This window comes from Poromitra crassiceps, assembly GCF_964638095.1.
Source record: "Poromitra crassiceps genome assembly, chromosome: 13".
Classification (NCBI taxonomy): Eukaryota; Metazoa; Chordata; class Actinopteri; order Beryciformes; family Melamphaidae; genus Poromitra; species Poromitra crassiceps.
In genome coordinates this window covers 32,939,231-32,957,526 of record NC_139644.1, presented here as the reverse complement: position 1 = coordinate 32,957,526, position 18,296 = coordinate 32,939,231, and the positions used below count along the sequence as shown (strand labels likewise).

At 44.1% G+C, this 18,296-nt stretch overlaps 1 protein-coding gene across 1 annotated transcript; it reads right to left on the bottom strand.

Annotated features, from left to right (window-relative positions):
- Positions 1 to 475: 475 nt before the first annotated feature.
- LOC310787140 (ral guanine nucleotide dissociation stimulator-like 1) lies at positions 476 to 18,081 on the bottom strand. Its single transcript, XM_083648490.1, has 17 exons — positions 17,738 to 18,081; positions 14,060 to 14,349; positions 12,572 to 12,616; positions 11,978 to 12,177; positions 11,493 to 11,656; positions 10,528 to 10,776; positions 10,191 to 10,294; positions 8,518 to 8,602; positions 7,595 to 7,666; positions 6,389 to 6,475; positions 6,050 to 6,082; positions 5,500 to 5,621; positions 4,017 to 4,106; positions 3,255 to 3,384; positions 2,398 to 2,709; positions 1,958 to 2,072; positions 476 to 1,833 (listed from the first exon to the last, which is right to left on the bottom strand). The coding sequence occupies exons 1-17, from the start codon at positions 17,759 to 17,761 to the stop codon at positions 1,691 to 1,693; spliced, it is 2,265 nt and encodes a 754-aa protein (XP_083504616.1). The 5' UTR covers positions 17,762 to 18,081; the 3' UTR covers positions 476 to 1,690.
- Positions 18,082 to 18,296: the final 215 nt, after the last annotated feature.

Below are 18,296 nucleotides of genomic sequence, written 5' to 3'. Positions count from 1 at the left end.
AATTGGTCAGCCATGCTCTATTATGTTGTTGCCGCAGGTTCAGGATTTGTGCTATGAGCAAGAGTCGTCCAATTTATAACCTCAGCAGGATGTATGACATCACTGTTGATGTCACAATGTCTGACATCATCAGTGGGTATGACTTCATCACTCGGCCCCTAGTGGCCACGTATGACATCATCAGCGACCTGGCCGGTCTGCCCTTAGTGGCCACATATGCTACTGGTGTGATCCAGCTTCCAAACAAAAACCACATAATAACCAAACAATTCAATATATTAACCTAATCTTACTTCCCTGTGGCCTTAACAATCCCACCTTTATTGATGTGCGAAATCATCATCACTCATATGGACTCTCGATTGGAATATGGATTCTTAGACGCCTCGCCCCCTAGTGGCCACGCCCTCAAAAGTTAGTATATCCCATTAATCCCAGAAATCCCTCAAGATATTTATCATAATAAATAAACCTTTTTCATCACATTTTATTACCATTCAAAACACAACTTAAAGCCACCAAGTGAATCAAAAGAACATGTTAAGGTGCACAATTAATCACCAGTGGGATCAACATGAACCACAGTGCAACAGTGGAGAAATAAATACAAAACATTATGAAACCTAAAAGCAAAAAATCCAAATCACATAGTAGCACATAGAAATTCTAGTCGGTGTTATACAACAAGGCAATCATCGTTAGGTCATCAACATAGGCCTAAATCTAGATAGCCGTTCACACGCGTGCATCTGTCCGTCATCTGCTGCCATGGTTACCCCGACTCAGGAATGCCATCCTTCCAGTCGGGGCTGCTGCTGCCGCGCTGCCATTCTGCCGCACATGATGAGTATCACGCCACGGTGACATCCTCAGAAAGCTCCCAAAGAACACGGTGGATGAGCATCACGCCACGGTGACGTCCTCGGAATGCTCCCAAAGAACACGGTGATCCGATGAGTCCGCCCCCGCCCACTGTTCAGGTGGCACCGGCACAGCGACGCACACGCACAGCCAGCACACACTCATCTCAAGTGACTGAGAAGCTGCCCGGGGGCCTCAGGAGTTTAACTACTGTTATGTCCATACAGCGTTTGACCCCATTCCCTTTTAAACACGGGTTATTAATGGTGCTCAGCTGCGTTGGGAAATTGTCAGTCGTTTCTCAATGTCCGCGTGTAAATAGGTCACAGTGTGCGTTCAGTGCACGAGATCTAACAGCACTCTCTCAAAAGTTAAAACCAATGGCTGCTATTTGCACCCTTGATTGTGTCATGTGCTTCCATCCTGTGACCATTTACCAAGAGGTAAAACACTCCAGGGAAACTGTTCAAAAGGAATGTGTTCCGTTTTCCAGGTTCAACGGCCGGATTCACAGAGAGTTTATTCCACCGGGAATTAAAGGCATTTCTGTTCAGTGTTTTTAAAAGCAGTCTCCCCTAACCCCCTCCCTCCGTCTTGGAGGTGTGCACGCATTCTTCTTCATAAAGTGCCATTGCATAATCTTGTCAGTTAACATGGTTACTTCACATTTTCACCTCTCCGGCATCCAAAATGGACGGAGCGTCATGAAGGACATACTGTACTGTACTTGCTTTCCCACTTTTCTTATGAACAGATATTAAAAGTAAGCAAGTCCCTGAGCTCAGTACATCTTGCACTGGTAGACTTTGCTTGCAGATCCGACGAGGCACTATTTTGTGTACCGTCCGAGACTGCAAGTGGCTCTCAGTGGTTTCCTCTTCTGGCCTTTTGGGAATTGACGCAAAACAAAGTCATAGTTTGCTGTGGTGGACATGGCATAGAAGACGTTTGCTTTGTCTGGTATGAGCAACTCTGAAAAGAAAGAGAAGAAACAGGTTGTCAAAAGTGGACATTGGCCTTTGTCATTTCATATACTGTATATTCTTTTCGATATTACAGCACCAAGAACACGTAGAATAAGCGTTTCTGTTCTGACCTCTGCCCAGGGAGATGACCTGTGTGAGGGTGAAGTCCTGGCAGCTCATGTGTTCGAGGTGATGCTTCTCCAGTGCCCTCTGAATCACCTGGGCAGTTTTGTCCTGGCTGGTCAACTATGAAGGACAACAAGTCATATGCACCATTAACACACATACCTAACAGGAAGTCACTGACTTGAAACACTCTAGCCACTCGCCTAAAAGCCAACCTTTGCATTACGTTTCCCTGTTTCCCTCATGGCAACCTTGAGCTGATGTCTTAAGATCAGAAGTTTCAGTCATGTGCACTGCCCCTTCGGCCCATTCTAAATGTTAAAGGTGTAGTGCATATACCAATCCGTCCTTACAAATACATTTTGAATGTTCACTAAATATCTACTAAGTTTACACCAATAAGTTTTTCCAACATTTTCCAACCGACATTTCAGGATGCACTCACCAGGATGCTCTTATACATGTTGCCATTGTGACTGCCCAGCTCCACGCTGACCCTGACTATGCAGGAGTCGGCCACCTGGCGGTTATAGAGGGGCAGGGAGGTCATGGACACGGAGCGTTTGTGCTGCGAGGCCAGGCTGGGTTTGGGCCGGGCGCCGCCGGCCGACGCGGCCGGAGTGCACAGATCCGACTGGGAACCCGAGGAGGAGCTGGACGGAGTGGGAGAGTCCGGAGAGGAGGCGGTGGAGGAGCAGGGCGAAGAGGAGGAAGACGAGAAGACCTCGGACACATTGTTGCAAGAGTTGGAAAGGGACTGCAAGAGAGAAGAGAGAGGAGACAAGAGGGAGAAAGAGTGACAGAAATGAGACAAAGAGAATATAGATACTTTCTGTTGTTGTTGTTGGAGAAACTGATTTCTCTGCAGGGGACAACCAAGCAGTGAGATCCCTGCTCCATTAAACAAACACTACTCCAGCTCGGCTTTAAGGACCGCGGCCCATTGGAAATTCCACTTCTCAAGGATGCGCACTAGTTTGGATAGCCCATCAATGAGGATCTGTTGTGATGAGAGATGACATAAGTGTCCCTCGTTTGACGTGAAGGCCAGTCATTGTATTTAACTGCCGATTACAAACGCTTCAGGGTGTGTGTGACTGCTTAGAAAGGGGCTGATTGTTTTGTTGTGAAGTGTTCTAGTGGACGTTTTGCTGAACACAGAGATCCATTGGATGAAGGCGCGGCCTGAACAAAACCTTCAACAAGGACACCACTGATTGCACAAATGAGGACAAGGGGTGGACAGAAACAAGGATGAGACAATGAGATGGATACACACACAAACAAAATAGCTATATTTACCTGCAGTCCGATGGAACAGGTTGAGTTTGGTGAGGATAGGTCCTCCATGTCAGATCCACTGGATCCAGAAGACGACACACTGATCTGGTCTGCCAGTAGCTTCTTAGATCCTTCACTCACTGTTAGGAGGCTAAAGACAGAGAGAACCGACGATATGAATAAAAAAGCAGGATCAAATGCATTAGCCGTACGTTTTACGATTAAAAGTTGGAGTTTTACTAGTTTTAGTATTCTCTTACATCGCCACACGGGGCGCTTTGTTAGGCAAACAATGAGTGTTTGTAATTTGTTTGCTGTCACACGATAGCCCAAGTCACACGATAGCCCAAGCCAACAATCACTGTTTATGACAAAGTATCATAAAAACAAAAATACTGTCCATGCATTTCAAATCCTCGGAATACATACAATGCTGCAATATTTACTTTAGTTTCACTTTACTATGTGTTGCATAACAATGCGTATAAAAATGATATAACACTAACCCTAACCCAAAATATAGTTCTTCCAAGTGATGGCAAAGGTACCCAAATTTAGAAAGCGGGTCAGCCAGGACATTTTGACGACTGTCACTGATTCTATCACTGACAGCTGGGATTTCAAAGTGTATTTGTTGTGTTCAAGTCTATCACTGTACATATCATGAACGTGCACTGCACTGTGCACGTGTCAACACGCTGTACATATCCTGAACGCGCACTGTGCACGCGTCAACAGCAGTACGCAGATGACTAGATTAGAACATTAGATTGCAATACTCACGAGGAGAGTTTCTTTGTGAGTGTGCGGTGGCTCCAGGGCGTTGGGGAGCAGAGATCCACTGGGGGCTCCAGCTGTCTGGACAGTTCATAGCTGTAAACACATGTAAATATTTAAAGACTTGAAGGCAGCTTTTAATTTACATAGGAAAACTTTGTTTGTGCTGATCGGTGGTTGGCGAGTGTTGAGGCACTTAAAGAGCTGATCTACATTTTTGTCTTGTTTTTTTTTTTAATCTTTGGTGCTAAGCAGTCATTCCAGTGGTGATCAAAGAGATTATTACTTTATCGTTTCTTCTAGTCCAGAGGTTTTAAAAGTGGGAGGCGGGGAGGGGGGAGGCTCAGTGAATGGAATGGAAAAAATATTGCATTAGTTATTACATTAGTTGTGAAAAGGTTGACCACACACTCCCAGAGTCAGAAACAAATAAATGCCTTCAGACAGAGTGACAGACTTTTTTATGTATTCTGAAGTCAAGCTTCTCATCAGGCTATCTTGGCTCAGTTATTGAGTGTCTATGGGATCAAATAACATGATCCCATAGACATCTAGGAATTGAGCGTAACTAAGCAAGTAAACTGGGGAGGGGGGTTCCAGGCTTTTTCTGAGGGATGAGAGGAGGCCCGCAGTGTCACACTTTGAAAATCCCAGTTCTAGTCTGTTCTTTGCCTGCTCTCATGGTGGCTATCGCTGCTCATGCTAACTAGCCACTTGTTCTGGTTTATTCCAAACAAATCACTGACGCCGACTTCCTGTTACATAAAAGCACATCAATTGCCTGGGAGAAATCTACCTAATGCAGCAAAAGTACTAAGCTTTCATGGACCTGGTATACACTGGATGTGGAATGAATCACTATTGTGTTATCCAGTCAATGGTTTTGTTATCAATCGGCTAGACAGAATAGCAAAACTGTGTTCAGTTACAAAAATGACAGATTATCATTTGTGTCAAGGGTCACTCACTGGTTCTATGTGACGAGACTCTGACTCTAGTCTAGATAGCATTGTTAAATCTGGTGTTCCGACCGATAACAAAACCAGAAATGATTAATTGCCACAGTATGAATAAGTATTAAGTACACACAGATATATGATTAATCCATGCGTTATGACAGCACATTGTTTAAGTGCCGAGAGTTTTTCTTAGAAAACTACGCGCCTTTATTTGTCCTCATGGGGAAGGAAATGTCAGCAGAGGAATTTTTACATTTCACATTATATTATGCAACTACCAACGCTGTTGTTGGGCCATCGGGAGTGGGTTACACTGTACAGCCTGATCCTATCACAGACTCTCCTCATTGAACTTTTAAAACAATGAGGGATATATATATACAGTATATATATATATATATATATATATATATATATATATATATATATATATATATATATATATATATATACGTATATATACACATATATAAATAAGGAGCACTACTGTGGATCTTGAAGTGGACACTGAAACACTTTCTCCACCTCACCTCTCCTGGTCAGTGAGCAGCTTGGGTCCCTGCAGCCAGGCAGCGATCCTGGGGTGCTGGGGCAGGTTGTACTGGGAACAGGATGCCTGGAGCAGCCGAATCTGCGACAGAATGTCAAACTCCTGGAGGGAGAGGAGAGGAGAGATGGAAGAACAGGTCAACTGGAGTGACAGAGAGCCTCGAGTGCTTACATAAGCCTGCCTTGAGCAACAAGGCACCATGATACTTTGAACTGTCGTGAAGCTGGAGGCTTTCTGAGAGAGATAAATGTAGATGAAAGTAGGCCACAAACAGCCAGGTCTCTCCCCTTGTCAAGTGTGTCAAGTAAGAATACACTATCAACTCTCATTACTCAACCAAAACTAACATGCAAGGAGACTCAGAGAAAAGAAGGTAGTGGTAATAACAAGAGTGTGTGTAATATTTGTTGGACATTGTTGTTTGCGTTCTTGCCTTCTACTGTAATTAAAATTAAATTGAAAATAATAATAAATACAATTAAATGAAAGTGAAAGATATGGAAGAGGATAAAAAGAGGAACCACACTTACCCTCCTCCTCTTCTCAAAGTTGATGAGCCCGCTCTGTCAAAAGAACAAGTTAAGAATAAATATTGATTCTAAGAAATCTACGATTAATTATACAAGAAAATTTGAAAACATTATCGTATCTACTACATGCGAATAACACATCATTCTGTATTTAGTTTTCTAAGTTATTGGCTTCATCTGAAAAGAGACTGATTTGAAAGTGTTAATATCTACTATCGCTTTGAGTGTCTTGAAAGGCGCTATATAAATCCAATCAATTAATCAATTATTACTCTAGTTTTATTTCAATGGTGAATCAATGCGTTACACAGGAACTCCCATTCAGGCCATGGTATGTACCTCCATAGTGTCTGGGAGAGCCGTGTCCAGCATGGTGAGGGCAGTCAGGTAGGTGCCCAGGTAGGGAACCACTCCACTAGAGGTACTCTGCAGAGACACAACACACACACAAGACCGGTCTATGACTGCACACACACAGCGCTTCAGGTTACAGCGTCATTTCTATACTACAATGCCATGGAATCTGCACAATATCATATTGATATTGTGATATGAGACTAGATATCATCTTCGATTTTGGATATCGTAATATCGCGTTATGGCACAAGTGCTGTCTTTTCCTGCTTTTAAAGGCTGCATTACAGCAAAATGATGTCATTTTCTGAACTTTACCAGGCTGTTCCTTTATTTGCCTTTACCCACTTGGTAATTATATCCACATTATTAATGATGATTTATCAAAAATCTCATTGTGTCATTTTTTTTGTGAAAGCACCAATTTACAAATTAATATATAGCCGACTTCATAGAAAATACCTGATATGATATATGATTTTGGTCCCAATAGCCCTACTTGGAGTTTTCAATGCTTTGTGTTGCTTTCAATGCTTTTCAATACTTTTCAATAGTTTCTGTGCCTCTTTCTTCCAGAAATGCATTGAGATCGGTGTATCTTCACATACAGTAAAGGTACGTCACAGCAGCAGCACAGCAGGTTCACGTTACTGCCCGGGAGAACACGCATATGACTCATAAAAGGACCTGTCACAGTCTATTATTACTGGCCTGTAATCCTGGTAATCTGAGGCCATTTGAAACTGGTCAGAGGCACTGAGAGCCAGCGGCTAAAGATAGGCTTGAGCTGCTCCTCCCACACGGCAGCACAGGCTCTTGTGGTTGACTTGGATAATATGGGAAGATTTGGATTGTAGGTGGAACTTTTTGAATAGATGAAATAAAAAACGAGCCTGAGGTAAAAACTACTGACAAGACAATACCTTGGCAATCCTCCCGTTCTCTTTCCCCACATTGCAAAGGATTATAAGATCAACTGACCAGGTTTTTCCTCACTCGCCATGTGATCTTTTATTTATTTATTTATTTATTTATTTTTATTCCCACAGTACAGTAGCGAGTTTGTTGTAACTGAAGAAGAAGATCACTGTTTAGCATTTAGGCTGAACTAGACCTCGGTTACTGATAGCAGTAGGCTTCGTCTCACTTCTCACTCTACTCTCACCCTGCCTGAGGTACTGTATGGCTTACCATCTGCCTGGCGACTGCACACCGCTTGGATATCTTGGGAGAAATGTTATCCAGAGCCGGCTGGCCTCCGTCCTATGAAAAGGGGGTCAGATAGAGCTATATTCAGCATGAGGTTATGGATACATTGTTGAATCAGTGAATTGAAAATTAAAAACATTGGCTATGATTTTCACTTCTCTGTGTGTGTGTGTGTGTGTGTGTGTGTGTGTATGTGTGTGTGTACAGTGAGTCAAGCTGCCTTTATTAAAGGGGCGCGGCTGAAACCTGCTACAAAGCAAAGTGGAGGAGAACAACCAGGTAAAAAGGTGCGAGACGCTTAAAGCATTTCCATCGGGAATCAATTTGCGCACGATTGTGCCGCAGCGAATATGAGCGGACGTTGCTTAGATGTTGTGGAAAAGTACTGATATTGACTTATGAGTGCTTTCACTGTGGCCTCGACACACTGAGCACCTCTGACGCACCTGAAGGAGGCACACACACACACACGTTTGAGAACACTAGCTTCCCATTAACAGTCTGTTCAACTATTTCTCTAAACATTAACCGAACAGAAACATTAACCTACAAGATGTTTTCATAAGTCCGGAGAAAATCCATGTACATTGAAAAGTTGGGAAAACATCTAAGAACAAGTTGAGCAAGTAAAAATCTATTATGTGTGTATTGCGTGGATGTATCTTGACCTGTTTAAGATCACAAATATTCTTAGAGATTCCAGTAAAGCACCAGTTGTTGAAACACTGTTGCCCCACTATGTACTTGGTTGGTTAATGATTTGATTTGTCTTAAACTCGAGGGCATTTTTCTGTTTCCATGTGCTATTTAACACAAAGAAATCCACATAAGTTCAAGATTGTGGTGATAGATGTGACATGCTTTATAACAAGCTATTCATCCCTTCCATCTTTTGTCCTCCTCACCTCGACCAGGATCTCTCTGTTGGTCAGAACGCAGTTCTCATCAGGAAAGGTCTCCCACAAGTTCTCAAAGGTGGCCATGCTGTCCCTAGAAACAGAAAGAAAAGCCATCTGTATTAAATTCACATCTATTTAGTCCAAAAATGGCCACTTTGCAATCATGATGAACTGTTACAGTATTTACAATGGCAGACATTTACATTTTAACTTTCACTTCTTGATCCAAGAACGCAGGTTATGTCATTACAACCAGAGTTATATGACCACCATCAGAGCACTCTGGATGCTATCTGCCTTAGAACAAAGGTTATAGTTCAATTCAGTTATCCTTGACCTTGACATTATTATTGTTCACTGGAATGTTATGGATATATGATTATTGTTACGGTATTATGTATGACTTGAGATGAAATATCAGTCACCCAAAAGAGAGACATTTGCTGAATTGCATCTTAAATTACATTGAATTGTGATGAGGGTTCAATGACCTCGTTAAAGGATAATTATGTAGAACTCAATATAACAGAGCCATAGAGACAGGCCCAACCCTAGACTTTTCAATGTCTATGAGCCAGCCCAGTCCTTGTGTCCCCTCTCCCTGCATGGCCTACGTGCTAACAGCAGCCCAGGTCTTCCTGCCTGCAGTGCCTACCTGCTAACAACAGCCCAGGTCTTCCTGCCTGCAGTGCCTACCTGCTAACAACAGCCCAGGTCTTCCTGCCTGCAGTGCCTACATGCTAACAGCAGCCCAGGTCTTCCTGCCTGCAGTGCCTACCTGCTAACAGCAGCCCAGGTCTTCCTGCCTGCAGTGCCTACCTGCTAACAGCAGCCAGGTCTTCCTGCCTGCAGTGCCTACCTGCTAACAGCAGCCCAGGTCTTCCTGCCTGCAGTGCCTACCTGCTAACAGCAGCCCAGGTCTTCATGCCTGCAGTGCCTACCTGCTAACTGCAGCCCAGGTCTTCCTGCCTGCAGTGCCTACCTGCTAACAACAGCCCAGGTCTTCCTGCCTGCAGTGCCTACCTGCTAACAGCAGCCCAGGTCTTCATGCCTGCAGTGCCTACCTGCTAACTGCAGCCCAGGTCTTCCTGCCTGCAGTGCCTACCTGCTAACAACAGCCCAGGTGTTCCTGCCTGCAGTGCCTACATGCTAGCAGCAGCCAAGGTCTTCCTGCCTGCAGTGCCTACCTGCTAACAACAGCCCAGGTCTTCCTGCCTGCAGCGCCTACATGCTAACAACAGCCCAGGTCTTCCTGCCTGCAGCGCCTACCTGCTAACAACAGCCCAGGTGTTCCTGCCTGCAGTGCCTACATGCTAACAACAGCCCAGGTGTTCCTACCTGCAGTGCCTACATGCTAGCAGCAGCCCAGGTCTTCCTGCCTGCAGTGCCTACCTGCTAACAACAGCCCAGGTCTTCCTGCCTGCAGCGCCTACATGCTAACAACAGCCCAGGTCTTCCTGCCTGCAGTGCCTACCTGCTAACAACAGCCCAGGTCTTCCTGCCTGCAGTGCCTACATGCTAGCAGCAGCCCAGGTGTTCCTGCCTGCAGTGCCTACCTGCTAACAACAGCCCAGGTCTTCCTGCCTGCAGCGCCTACCTGCTAACAACAGCCCAGGTCTTCCTGCCTGCAGTGCCTACCTGCTAACAACAGCCCAGGTGTTCCTGCCTACAGTGCCTACCTGCTAACAGCAGCCCAGGTCTTCCTCAGCCTGTAAACCGCATTAGACTGAAGGGCCGACAGGATTGCCCTCAGAGAGGAGAAGTTCTTCAGCTGACGACATTCCTGTAGAAGAAACAATTGATTAATATTCCTTGAGTTCAATGGATTCAATACATTGGATATAGTACTACTCATATATTTATTTCAAATAGCATATTCCAGTTAATCTCATTTTTTTAGCAGGTCTATAGGTCACTCTGTCAGTAGATTGGTTGGCCAGTCGGTCGGTCGGTAATGTTGTCTAATCATTAGCCATTATGGCTTCAGGTCAAGCAGCATAGCTTCCTATGACTGACCTGTGCTACTCGGATCCACTTCTCGATGATGCGGGCCCTTTGCGTGGGCGTGGTGGGCGTCCTGCGGGAGCAGGTTGGGCTGGAGCTGCCGGCAGCGGGCCGGCACAGCAGAGACGTGATGACCCGGTTGGTGACGCCGTTGAACTGGGCAATGGTGGCCCGGATGGTGGGGGACATGTTTTCCTTCTTGTCTCTCTGGGACCACACACAGCCCAGACACTGGTAGGGCACCACTCTGACAAACAGAGCCTGGAACATGGAGGGAATTCATCATTAGCCCAGAACTCCAGGTCTTGTTAAACATAAGGAAGTTGGGCTCAATTGGCAGTAACCAAGTGGTTCATTCTCTTATGGCAATAATAATAATAATGGCTTTAATTTATATAGCACACTTTAAAATGTAAAACAAATCTCAAGGTGCTTATGTGAAAGAAACAAACAAGAATCACAATGGAAAACTCCATTACACTAATGGGCCATTCCATTTGTACTGGGAGCTGGGGATTTCATGGTTCAAAGGTCAGGAACCATGTGACGTCACCTGCCCTCGGACTTTCTCCGCCGAACTCGGGGGAGCCTCACCAGCCCCGATCTCAAAAATCAAAGATGGCAGCTCTGCCCTTCAACAGTAGTTAAAATTATAGTAAATACTGTTTATTAGCACTTCTGTGAGTTGTACACAATGTGCCGTCTAACCTCTAGAACTGTGGACATGTTGCTGCAGTGTTTGTATGTGCAAAATACCCCGAAATGCATTGTTATCAACTGTTATTGCTAACAATGGCTAGCCTGGCTAGAGCTAACCCTGGCTGGTTTCCCGACTGTTTGAAAGGAATGCCGACAACTCGGGTGTGACGTCACTCAACTGCGATGTTCCTAGTTCCCAATGCAAATGGATGATGTCCTCCTGTGATTCGGAGGAATAACAGTACAAGATACGTTGAGACGCCGTTCCTCTCACTTACAGAGTCCAGCCGGGTCAGCTGCTCTGCGATGGCCGAGACGAAGAAATCCATGATGTCACCTTTTTGCAAAGAGTTTTCACAGTCGGATCCTTCATCACCAGATTCATTCATCACCTCATCTTGCTCCACATCTGCCTGGGCAGAGCTGCTGTTTGTCTCAGCTTCTGAACAAACACAGAGGGGAGGAAGAAAAGACCATGGTCACACACGTTTTTCAGAGATTGTCAATCATTGTTACCTATAATAAGACTGACGGCATGGACAGCAGCAATGGTACCAGCAACCAAAACCGTAAATGTCCATACAATTGTGCCATATAATCCAATTAAGATTGTGATAAGGAACATACAAAAGCCATTTCAGCATAGATGTTATCCCTACTGTAACTGCAGACAAGACTTCCTTCCCATCTCAATTGTCTAAAAAAACTGCCCAGGTATCATCACATAATGGTTCTAAGGTTATGTTGTGTGGTGGAGGTTCACCTTCTCTCTGGAACCTCTTGAGCAGCCCCTCAGCCTGCCCAGCCAGGGAGCAGAAGTTGGGCTGGCTGCGCATGTTGTCGGCCACAGCAGAGCTGATCCTCAGGTGGTCCAGCAGCAGGCGGAGCGAGGGGTGCAGGGGGGGGTCCCTGAAGTCCTCACTGTACTCATCCAGCCATGTCTGGACCAGGGTCAACAGGGGGCTGGGGAGACAGTAACATTGAGTCATTTAACTGGCCCCAATCAGTGAGCAGGCAGTGTGTTGGAGCAAATATGGCTGCTGACAGACAGACAACAGAGCCAATATAGCAATTCTTTCAGCAGTGGACAGTAATGGTTCGGGTTACAGCTTTAATGACTGCAACCTGCAACATTATGGAGACTTGCATTTCATTGTAAATCGCTGCATCATAGTGTCGGCTAAATTACTCAAATGTAAGCCTTCATAACTTTAGATAATTGATGAAATATTGAAATTCACTCTGCAATTTTTGAAAGGTGTAACTTGATTAAATGGCGAATATCTCATTTTATAATGAAACTCCCCATACTGCTCCATACTGTAGTAGGATTTGGATAAAAAACACATCCACCCACCTCCTGTAGCATTCACTGTTGTCCAGATCTGACATGGCACTGTCCCTATGAGGAGAAAACAGGGACACAGTCAGGCACAGATATGAAAAGGCCATGGAGCTGGTGGCCATACTCTCAGGACAGGTTATTATAATATAATAGTTTTCTTACGTGACCCCTGCCATGCAGCTACCCTGAAGCTGGTGGAATGCTAACCACCATCTAAAACCTCTGTGCCTACAGTAATTGTTGGTGTTGAAAGGAGCACAGTAATGAGCACCTGCGAGGTAGTTATTATTACATCAAAGATGGTGGGAGGCTGTTGCTTTGTCAGGGAAACAATGCTGGGGGGAGTCCCTGACGCAAGATGGTGACTTTGCAATGTACAGAAGTTGTTTTTCAACGTCTCTTCGCACAGAAGAGACGGCCTCTCATCTGCACCCCGACACGCAAATTACACCAAGTCGTATTCGGTAGTGCGAGTAACCAGGAGTGTGTTTAAAGAAGAGCGTGCTTTCTGAGCAGGGGAAGATGATCAACAGAAGAAAAAAGGTGGAACCACATGAAAATGGTGCCAAATTGCGATGGTTGACCGAGCTATAAAAACCCAGAGAGAGAATGTGTGAATGGCGGTGCGAGTCTGAATTTGAATGAGTGTTCCACTTTGAATGAACGGCAAGGGGAGCTGCAGGGCCATAGCACCAATCTTTGGCTCGTTAACTAACCTTTAGCTCGTTAGCTAACCTTTAGCTCGTTAGCTAACCATTAACTAGAGAAAAACTAGAGTGAAAAAGGCACAGTGGCACAGAACGAGTGTGAAGGTACTTTGGACAGTTGTATAAAAGGTTGATTGTTAACTGACATGAAGGCCTAATAAATGCAGCTGTCTGACAGTGACACCATGACAGAGACACTATAACTGCTGTTTTATGTAACCTTGATTTGAGACCGTTACGGGTATTGACCCACTGAGCTACTTTTTTTATCATCTCGTATCACCTCCTCCTTTATGGAGCCTTTATGCAAAACTGCTTTTTTGTGTGAAACTGCCTTGCTGACTTCTTGTCAAGGACTCTCTCAAAGAAGAAGACCTTAACCCGATTTGAAACCGTTCCCTATTACAGAAGTAGTGGAGTGTGTTTGCCATTTTTCGCTAGTGTCCGAATTCTCAACTGTTAATTTGATTCACTATAGTCCACTCATTATAAAATACCCACAATGCACTGCAATTTCTAGTGAACAGCGAATGCACCCTGCATTTTCTCCCATATACCACAATGCAATGCTGTCGTGTTTACCAAGGGAGAGGGTAGTGTCCCAAACTTGTTTGATTATTTCCCAAATAGTTCACTACACGGTAAACACAATGGGGAATAAATAGTGAGTGAGTGAGTGAGTGAGTGAGTGAGTGAGTGAGTGAACCATTCCGAACACGGCTCCTGTATCTCAATATCTCAACATTCCTGGATAAATAAAGGATCAAATAAACATGGATTCCTCTCACAGTACCTCTGGAAGAGCAGCTCTATGAGCGTGGAGATGTTTGTGAAGGTCCTGTATGTGGAGAGGAAGATGCGCCCGTAGTCCTGCTCCTGGCAGCCGGGGTCCAGCAGATGGCTGATCAGCAGGTCCAGAGTGGCGGCCTTGAGACGGCGCACCTTGCTGGTCCGGTACTGGACGAAGGCTTGGCATGGCTTGGTCTCGCCGGGGGCGGAGGAGGAGGCGAGGGACTCCCGCCGCAGGGTGATCCCGTACACCGCCCCCTCCTCGAACTCCTCACCCCACTCCTGCACTGGGTTCTGCGTCAGATGGAGGTAGAGAAACATGCTTATTTAGACTTTGAGTCTAGTTTACACCCACACTAAGAAATAGGGATGGGACGATAGCCTATATCGAAATTTAATATATCATGATATGAAAATGTGACGTATCATGGGGCTGAAATTGTGATTATTAGCTCCATTTTATACTGCTGTAGTAATCACAAATGAGACTTCTCGACCATCACGATTACGCAAACTTTCACCTAAATTATTATTTGCACTTTGTAATGACATTTCTTAATTGTTGTTTACATTCTAGCAAGCCAATGCCCTTGCTAGAAAGATTTGCGGCTTAGACATAGACATAATTCTGCACACTCATAATTTGTAGTCCTTGTGCTTTAATTTATGACATCGTATCGCGGTTGTATTGAATCATGAAGTCCATATCACATATCGTATCGTATCGTATCGTATCCTGAAGTAAGCATATCATCCCATCCCTACTAAGAAAGGGGTTTCCAATGGATAGTGACTTGACGGCAACACTGGCCCAGAGTAGCCCTTGTCCCTTGATGTAGGTCAGGACGTCTACAGACGACATATGTTAGTGGTCACAACACCAGGGTCAGAGGCTGGGCCACGGGGTGCTGGAGGTAAAAATAGCAGCAGGCCTCCATAACCAAACAGCCAGGACACACAAACAAATGACACGACTCCCCACTAAGCCTCTGGGTGATCCTGCATGCGTGAGTCAGCAGCTCCGTCTGCAACATCATAATCACCATCTCAAGCCTATGATGACCACACATCTGCCCTGTAGTCATAACCATCATCTCAAGCCGATGATCACCACACAAACAGGTTGGCCTGTGATGATGAGCTGTAGGTGGATCAAGCAACCAGTAATCATCAGCTGTTGTCCGCTTTACATGCCGATTGCCGATGTTCACCAGTGTTTTCATTTTCACAATTTACCTACTGAGCACAGCAGTAACCTTAAATTTCCAGGTAGTTTGTCGGGCGACGTGAAATTGATGTTTACGGATAAATACAGGATTATCAAAGGTTAGTGCATCGTAAGTGAAATGTGAAAACACATGCAAAACAATGTGTGAATGTCAGCAAGCTCTCTATTACATAACCTCGCTCATCCTCTGCTGGCCAATAGGAGAAGAGAAGACTGTTCAAATTTGTGTTTGTATTTTTTTTGCATTATGTTTTCAGACAGGAGATCAGGACTGGGTGTCGCCACTGATTTCCAGATTCAATACGATTTCGATACAAGGTCCCGATTCCATTTCGGATTCGATATGATACAATATCGATATTTCAGTTACAATACCAATCTTACTAGGATATGAAAGAGATTCTCAAATAACTAATGCTGTAAATTGTACAAGGAACCCTCTAACATATTAAAAATATTAATGTTTACAGATCTCGTTACATAAGAACCAAACCACGCAAGTCCAACGGGGTTAAATCTTCAAGCATCCACCAATATTAAAAGATCAATATTGGGATTTATGAATCGATGCCAGTTCTTTCAAATGAATATCGATTTGTTATAGATTCTATTTAACCCAGTCCTACAAGAGATCAGACCTTGTTTCATCTCAGTGAGAGCGATCAGTGTTTTAGCAAGAGCTCCTCCAGAACGTTCAACAGCACTCCACAGCATTATTATGTAGAGCACCTTATTCAGGCTTATTCAGGCGTTGCTGTTTGGGAACACGATCATCTGTGGTATAATGAGACAGCAGCTGTGTCGCTTCATGTAAAAAGGCTGTCAAAGGCAGACAACTGACAATATGATTGTAATTTTAAAATGATGAAGTACTGTCAATGACCGTTGAACTCTCCGGCCTCAATATGAGGTCCCTTACCCCAAAAATGAGTAACCTCCTCAATAATTAACAAAACACGACAGATCTCTTGGAAATCTGTGTTCCCATTTTGAATTTGCCAAATCAGGCACCGATAATGTAAGCTGACATCTAGCTCATCACTGCCCTTGTGTAGTCAGTCCTCCTCCCTCTCAGTGTGGCCCTGCTCTCATCCACCTTTTCATTTACTCCATCCATCAAAGCACCACCTGTTTAGATCACAACACATCGCCAGTCTTTTTATCCATACAGCACAAAATACACTTTCACCTGGAACCACCCTGTTTACTGCCCATGAGCTGCTTTCTATAGGTTTAGTTGGTCTCTTTCTATATGGTTTCATTAATAAGCCTATAGGTGTCAATATCAGTTTTGACTTGAGCACTGGGGAGAAAAGTGATAACCTTCACTATCATGTACAGTCCTTTTTTGATACTCAAGCATAGTCCTGGTTATTCTGTGCATTAATAGCACAGCATATATTGCATATCATGGGGGTCATGATCTGAATCATTTCAATATCCAATGTCATTGGCCACAGTAGATCTAGACAACTTATTGCATGTTAAATGAGAACGTCTCTAAACTCATAATGTGTCTATTTATTCCAAGCTCATGTCTGGGCAACATGGCCACATAGCGAGCGTTCACTAAAGACATTATAGACAAGGGGATGAAATGGGAGCTGGCTATGTGTCACAGCATAATTATTTACAGCAGACCAGCCTACTGTATATAGGTCAGGAAAAATAACTTTATTCCAGTGTCTGCTAGTGCTGACTAACACACAACCCCATTGTCTTTCAAACTAGAATAGCCTAATTGACTTCAGCACAGAGGGGAAACTGTGCATTGTGTCCTACTGTCACTGAGTGGCACTCATTGTCAGCAGGGGCACTAGTGGTGGCACTATGCACTCTACACACAGCCAGGATGTATGAATAACATTATGTAAGACAACTCAGCCCACTGGAGGGTGTGCAAATATAGAATACGCAAAAAATATGCAAATATTAACAAGAAATTATACAAAAACATATAAATAAGACTCGGTGACAGATGCTTAGGTACACACAAGGTAAATAAACACAGTCACACATGTAGAATAGGCTGTTTGACGCTACAGTATGCTTCAGAAGCCCATAGCCTACTTACAGCCTGCAATTACCCAAGATGCAGTAGGCCTATAATATTCCAGATGTGTACTATTCTGGACTAATATTAATATGCAGAGGTTATTCAGAATAAATAATTTAGAAGTGCAACAGCTAACAGCTAACTTTTCACAGCAGGACCAAGTGAGAGCCAGGAGGACCATCTTAACAATAGGAGTCCAAAAGCATTTTGTTTTTGTCCATAGCACAGTTGTATAATTTCAACAGATACAAGAAGCATCTCTCATCACAAAAATACGTTTGTTCTTTTCCCACTTTTCCTTAATTAAATTCAGTTACAAATAAATCATTCTGTAGACTTCAGTTAGGCATTTACATCTAAACGTTTTTTCTTCAAATACATTCAAAAGTTTGTCTTACCATAGTTAACTCCCATTTTCCCATCGTCGCTCTTCTACGGAAGGTGACTTGCCATCTTGACAGGAATTAATTCTTGAACTTAAAATAAACGTCCACCTTGCGAGAGTATGTTTAAGGCTGCATGTTGATATAATAAAAACAATCTAAATGATCTTGTTTGGAACTACATTCATGCGCCTGTATTAAAATTAGAAAGACGATTTTTGTTCCTGTAAAATGTTACATTTTATGTCCGTATAGAAATGTGCATTGTACCCTACGCATTAGCTGTGGGTTATGTGATAAATCTCGGTTGTCTTCGCAATGAAATGTGTTGTTTAATCCGCCGATACTCGCTGTGGAGTTTCCAGGCAGCAGCGTGTGGAAACACTTGACAGGCGGAGTGAAACTCGCAGCTCTTTATAGTGGGTGGCGACTTTCTGCAGGACGTGTTGACAAGGGAGGAGTGTGTGTGTGTGTGTGTGTGTGTGTGTGTGTGTGTGTGTGTGTGTGTGTGTGTGTGTGTGTGTGTGTGTGTGTGTGTGTGTGTGTGTGTGTGTGTGTGTGTGTGCGTGTGTGT

Bases quoted from the DNA above. Each gene is read 5' to 3' on its own strand.
- LOC310787140 (XM_083648490.1), bottom strand. From the start codon at position 17,761: ATGGGAAAATGGGAGTTAACTATG. The intron at 10,295-10,527 runs GTCAGTCATAGG...TTTCTTCTACAG, and splicing joins AGTGGATCCGAGTAGCACAG to GAATGTCGTCAGCTGAAGAA. The intron at 2,073-2,397 runs GTGAGTGCATCC...TGTCCTTCATAG, and splicing joins ACATGTATAAGAGCATCCTG to TTGACCAGCCAGGACAAAAC.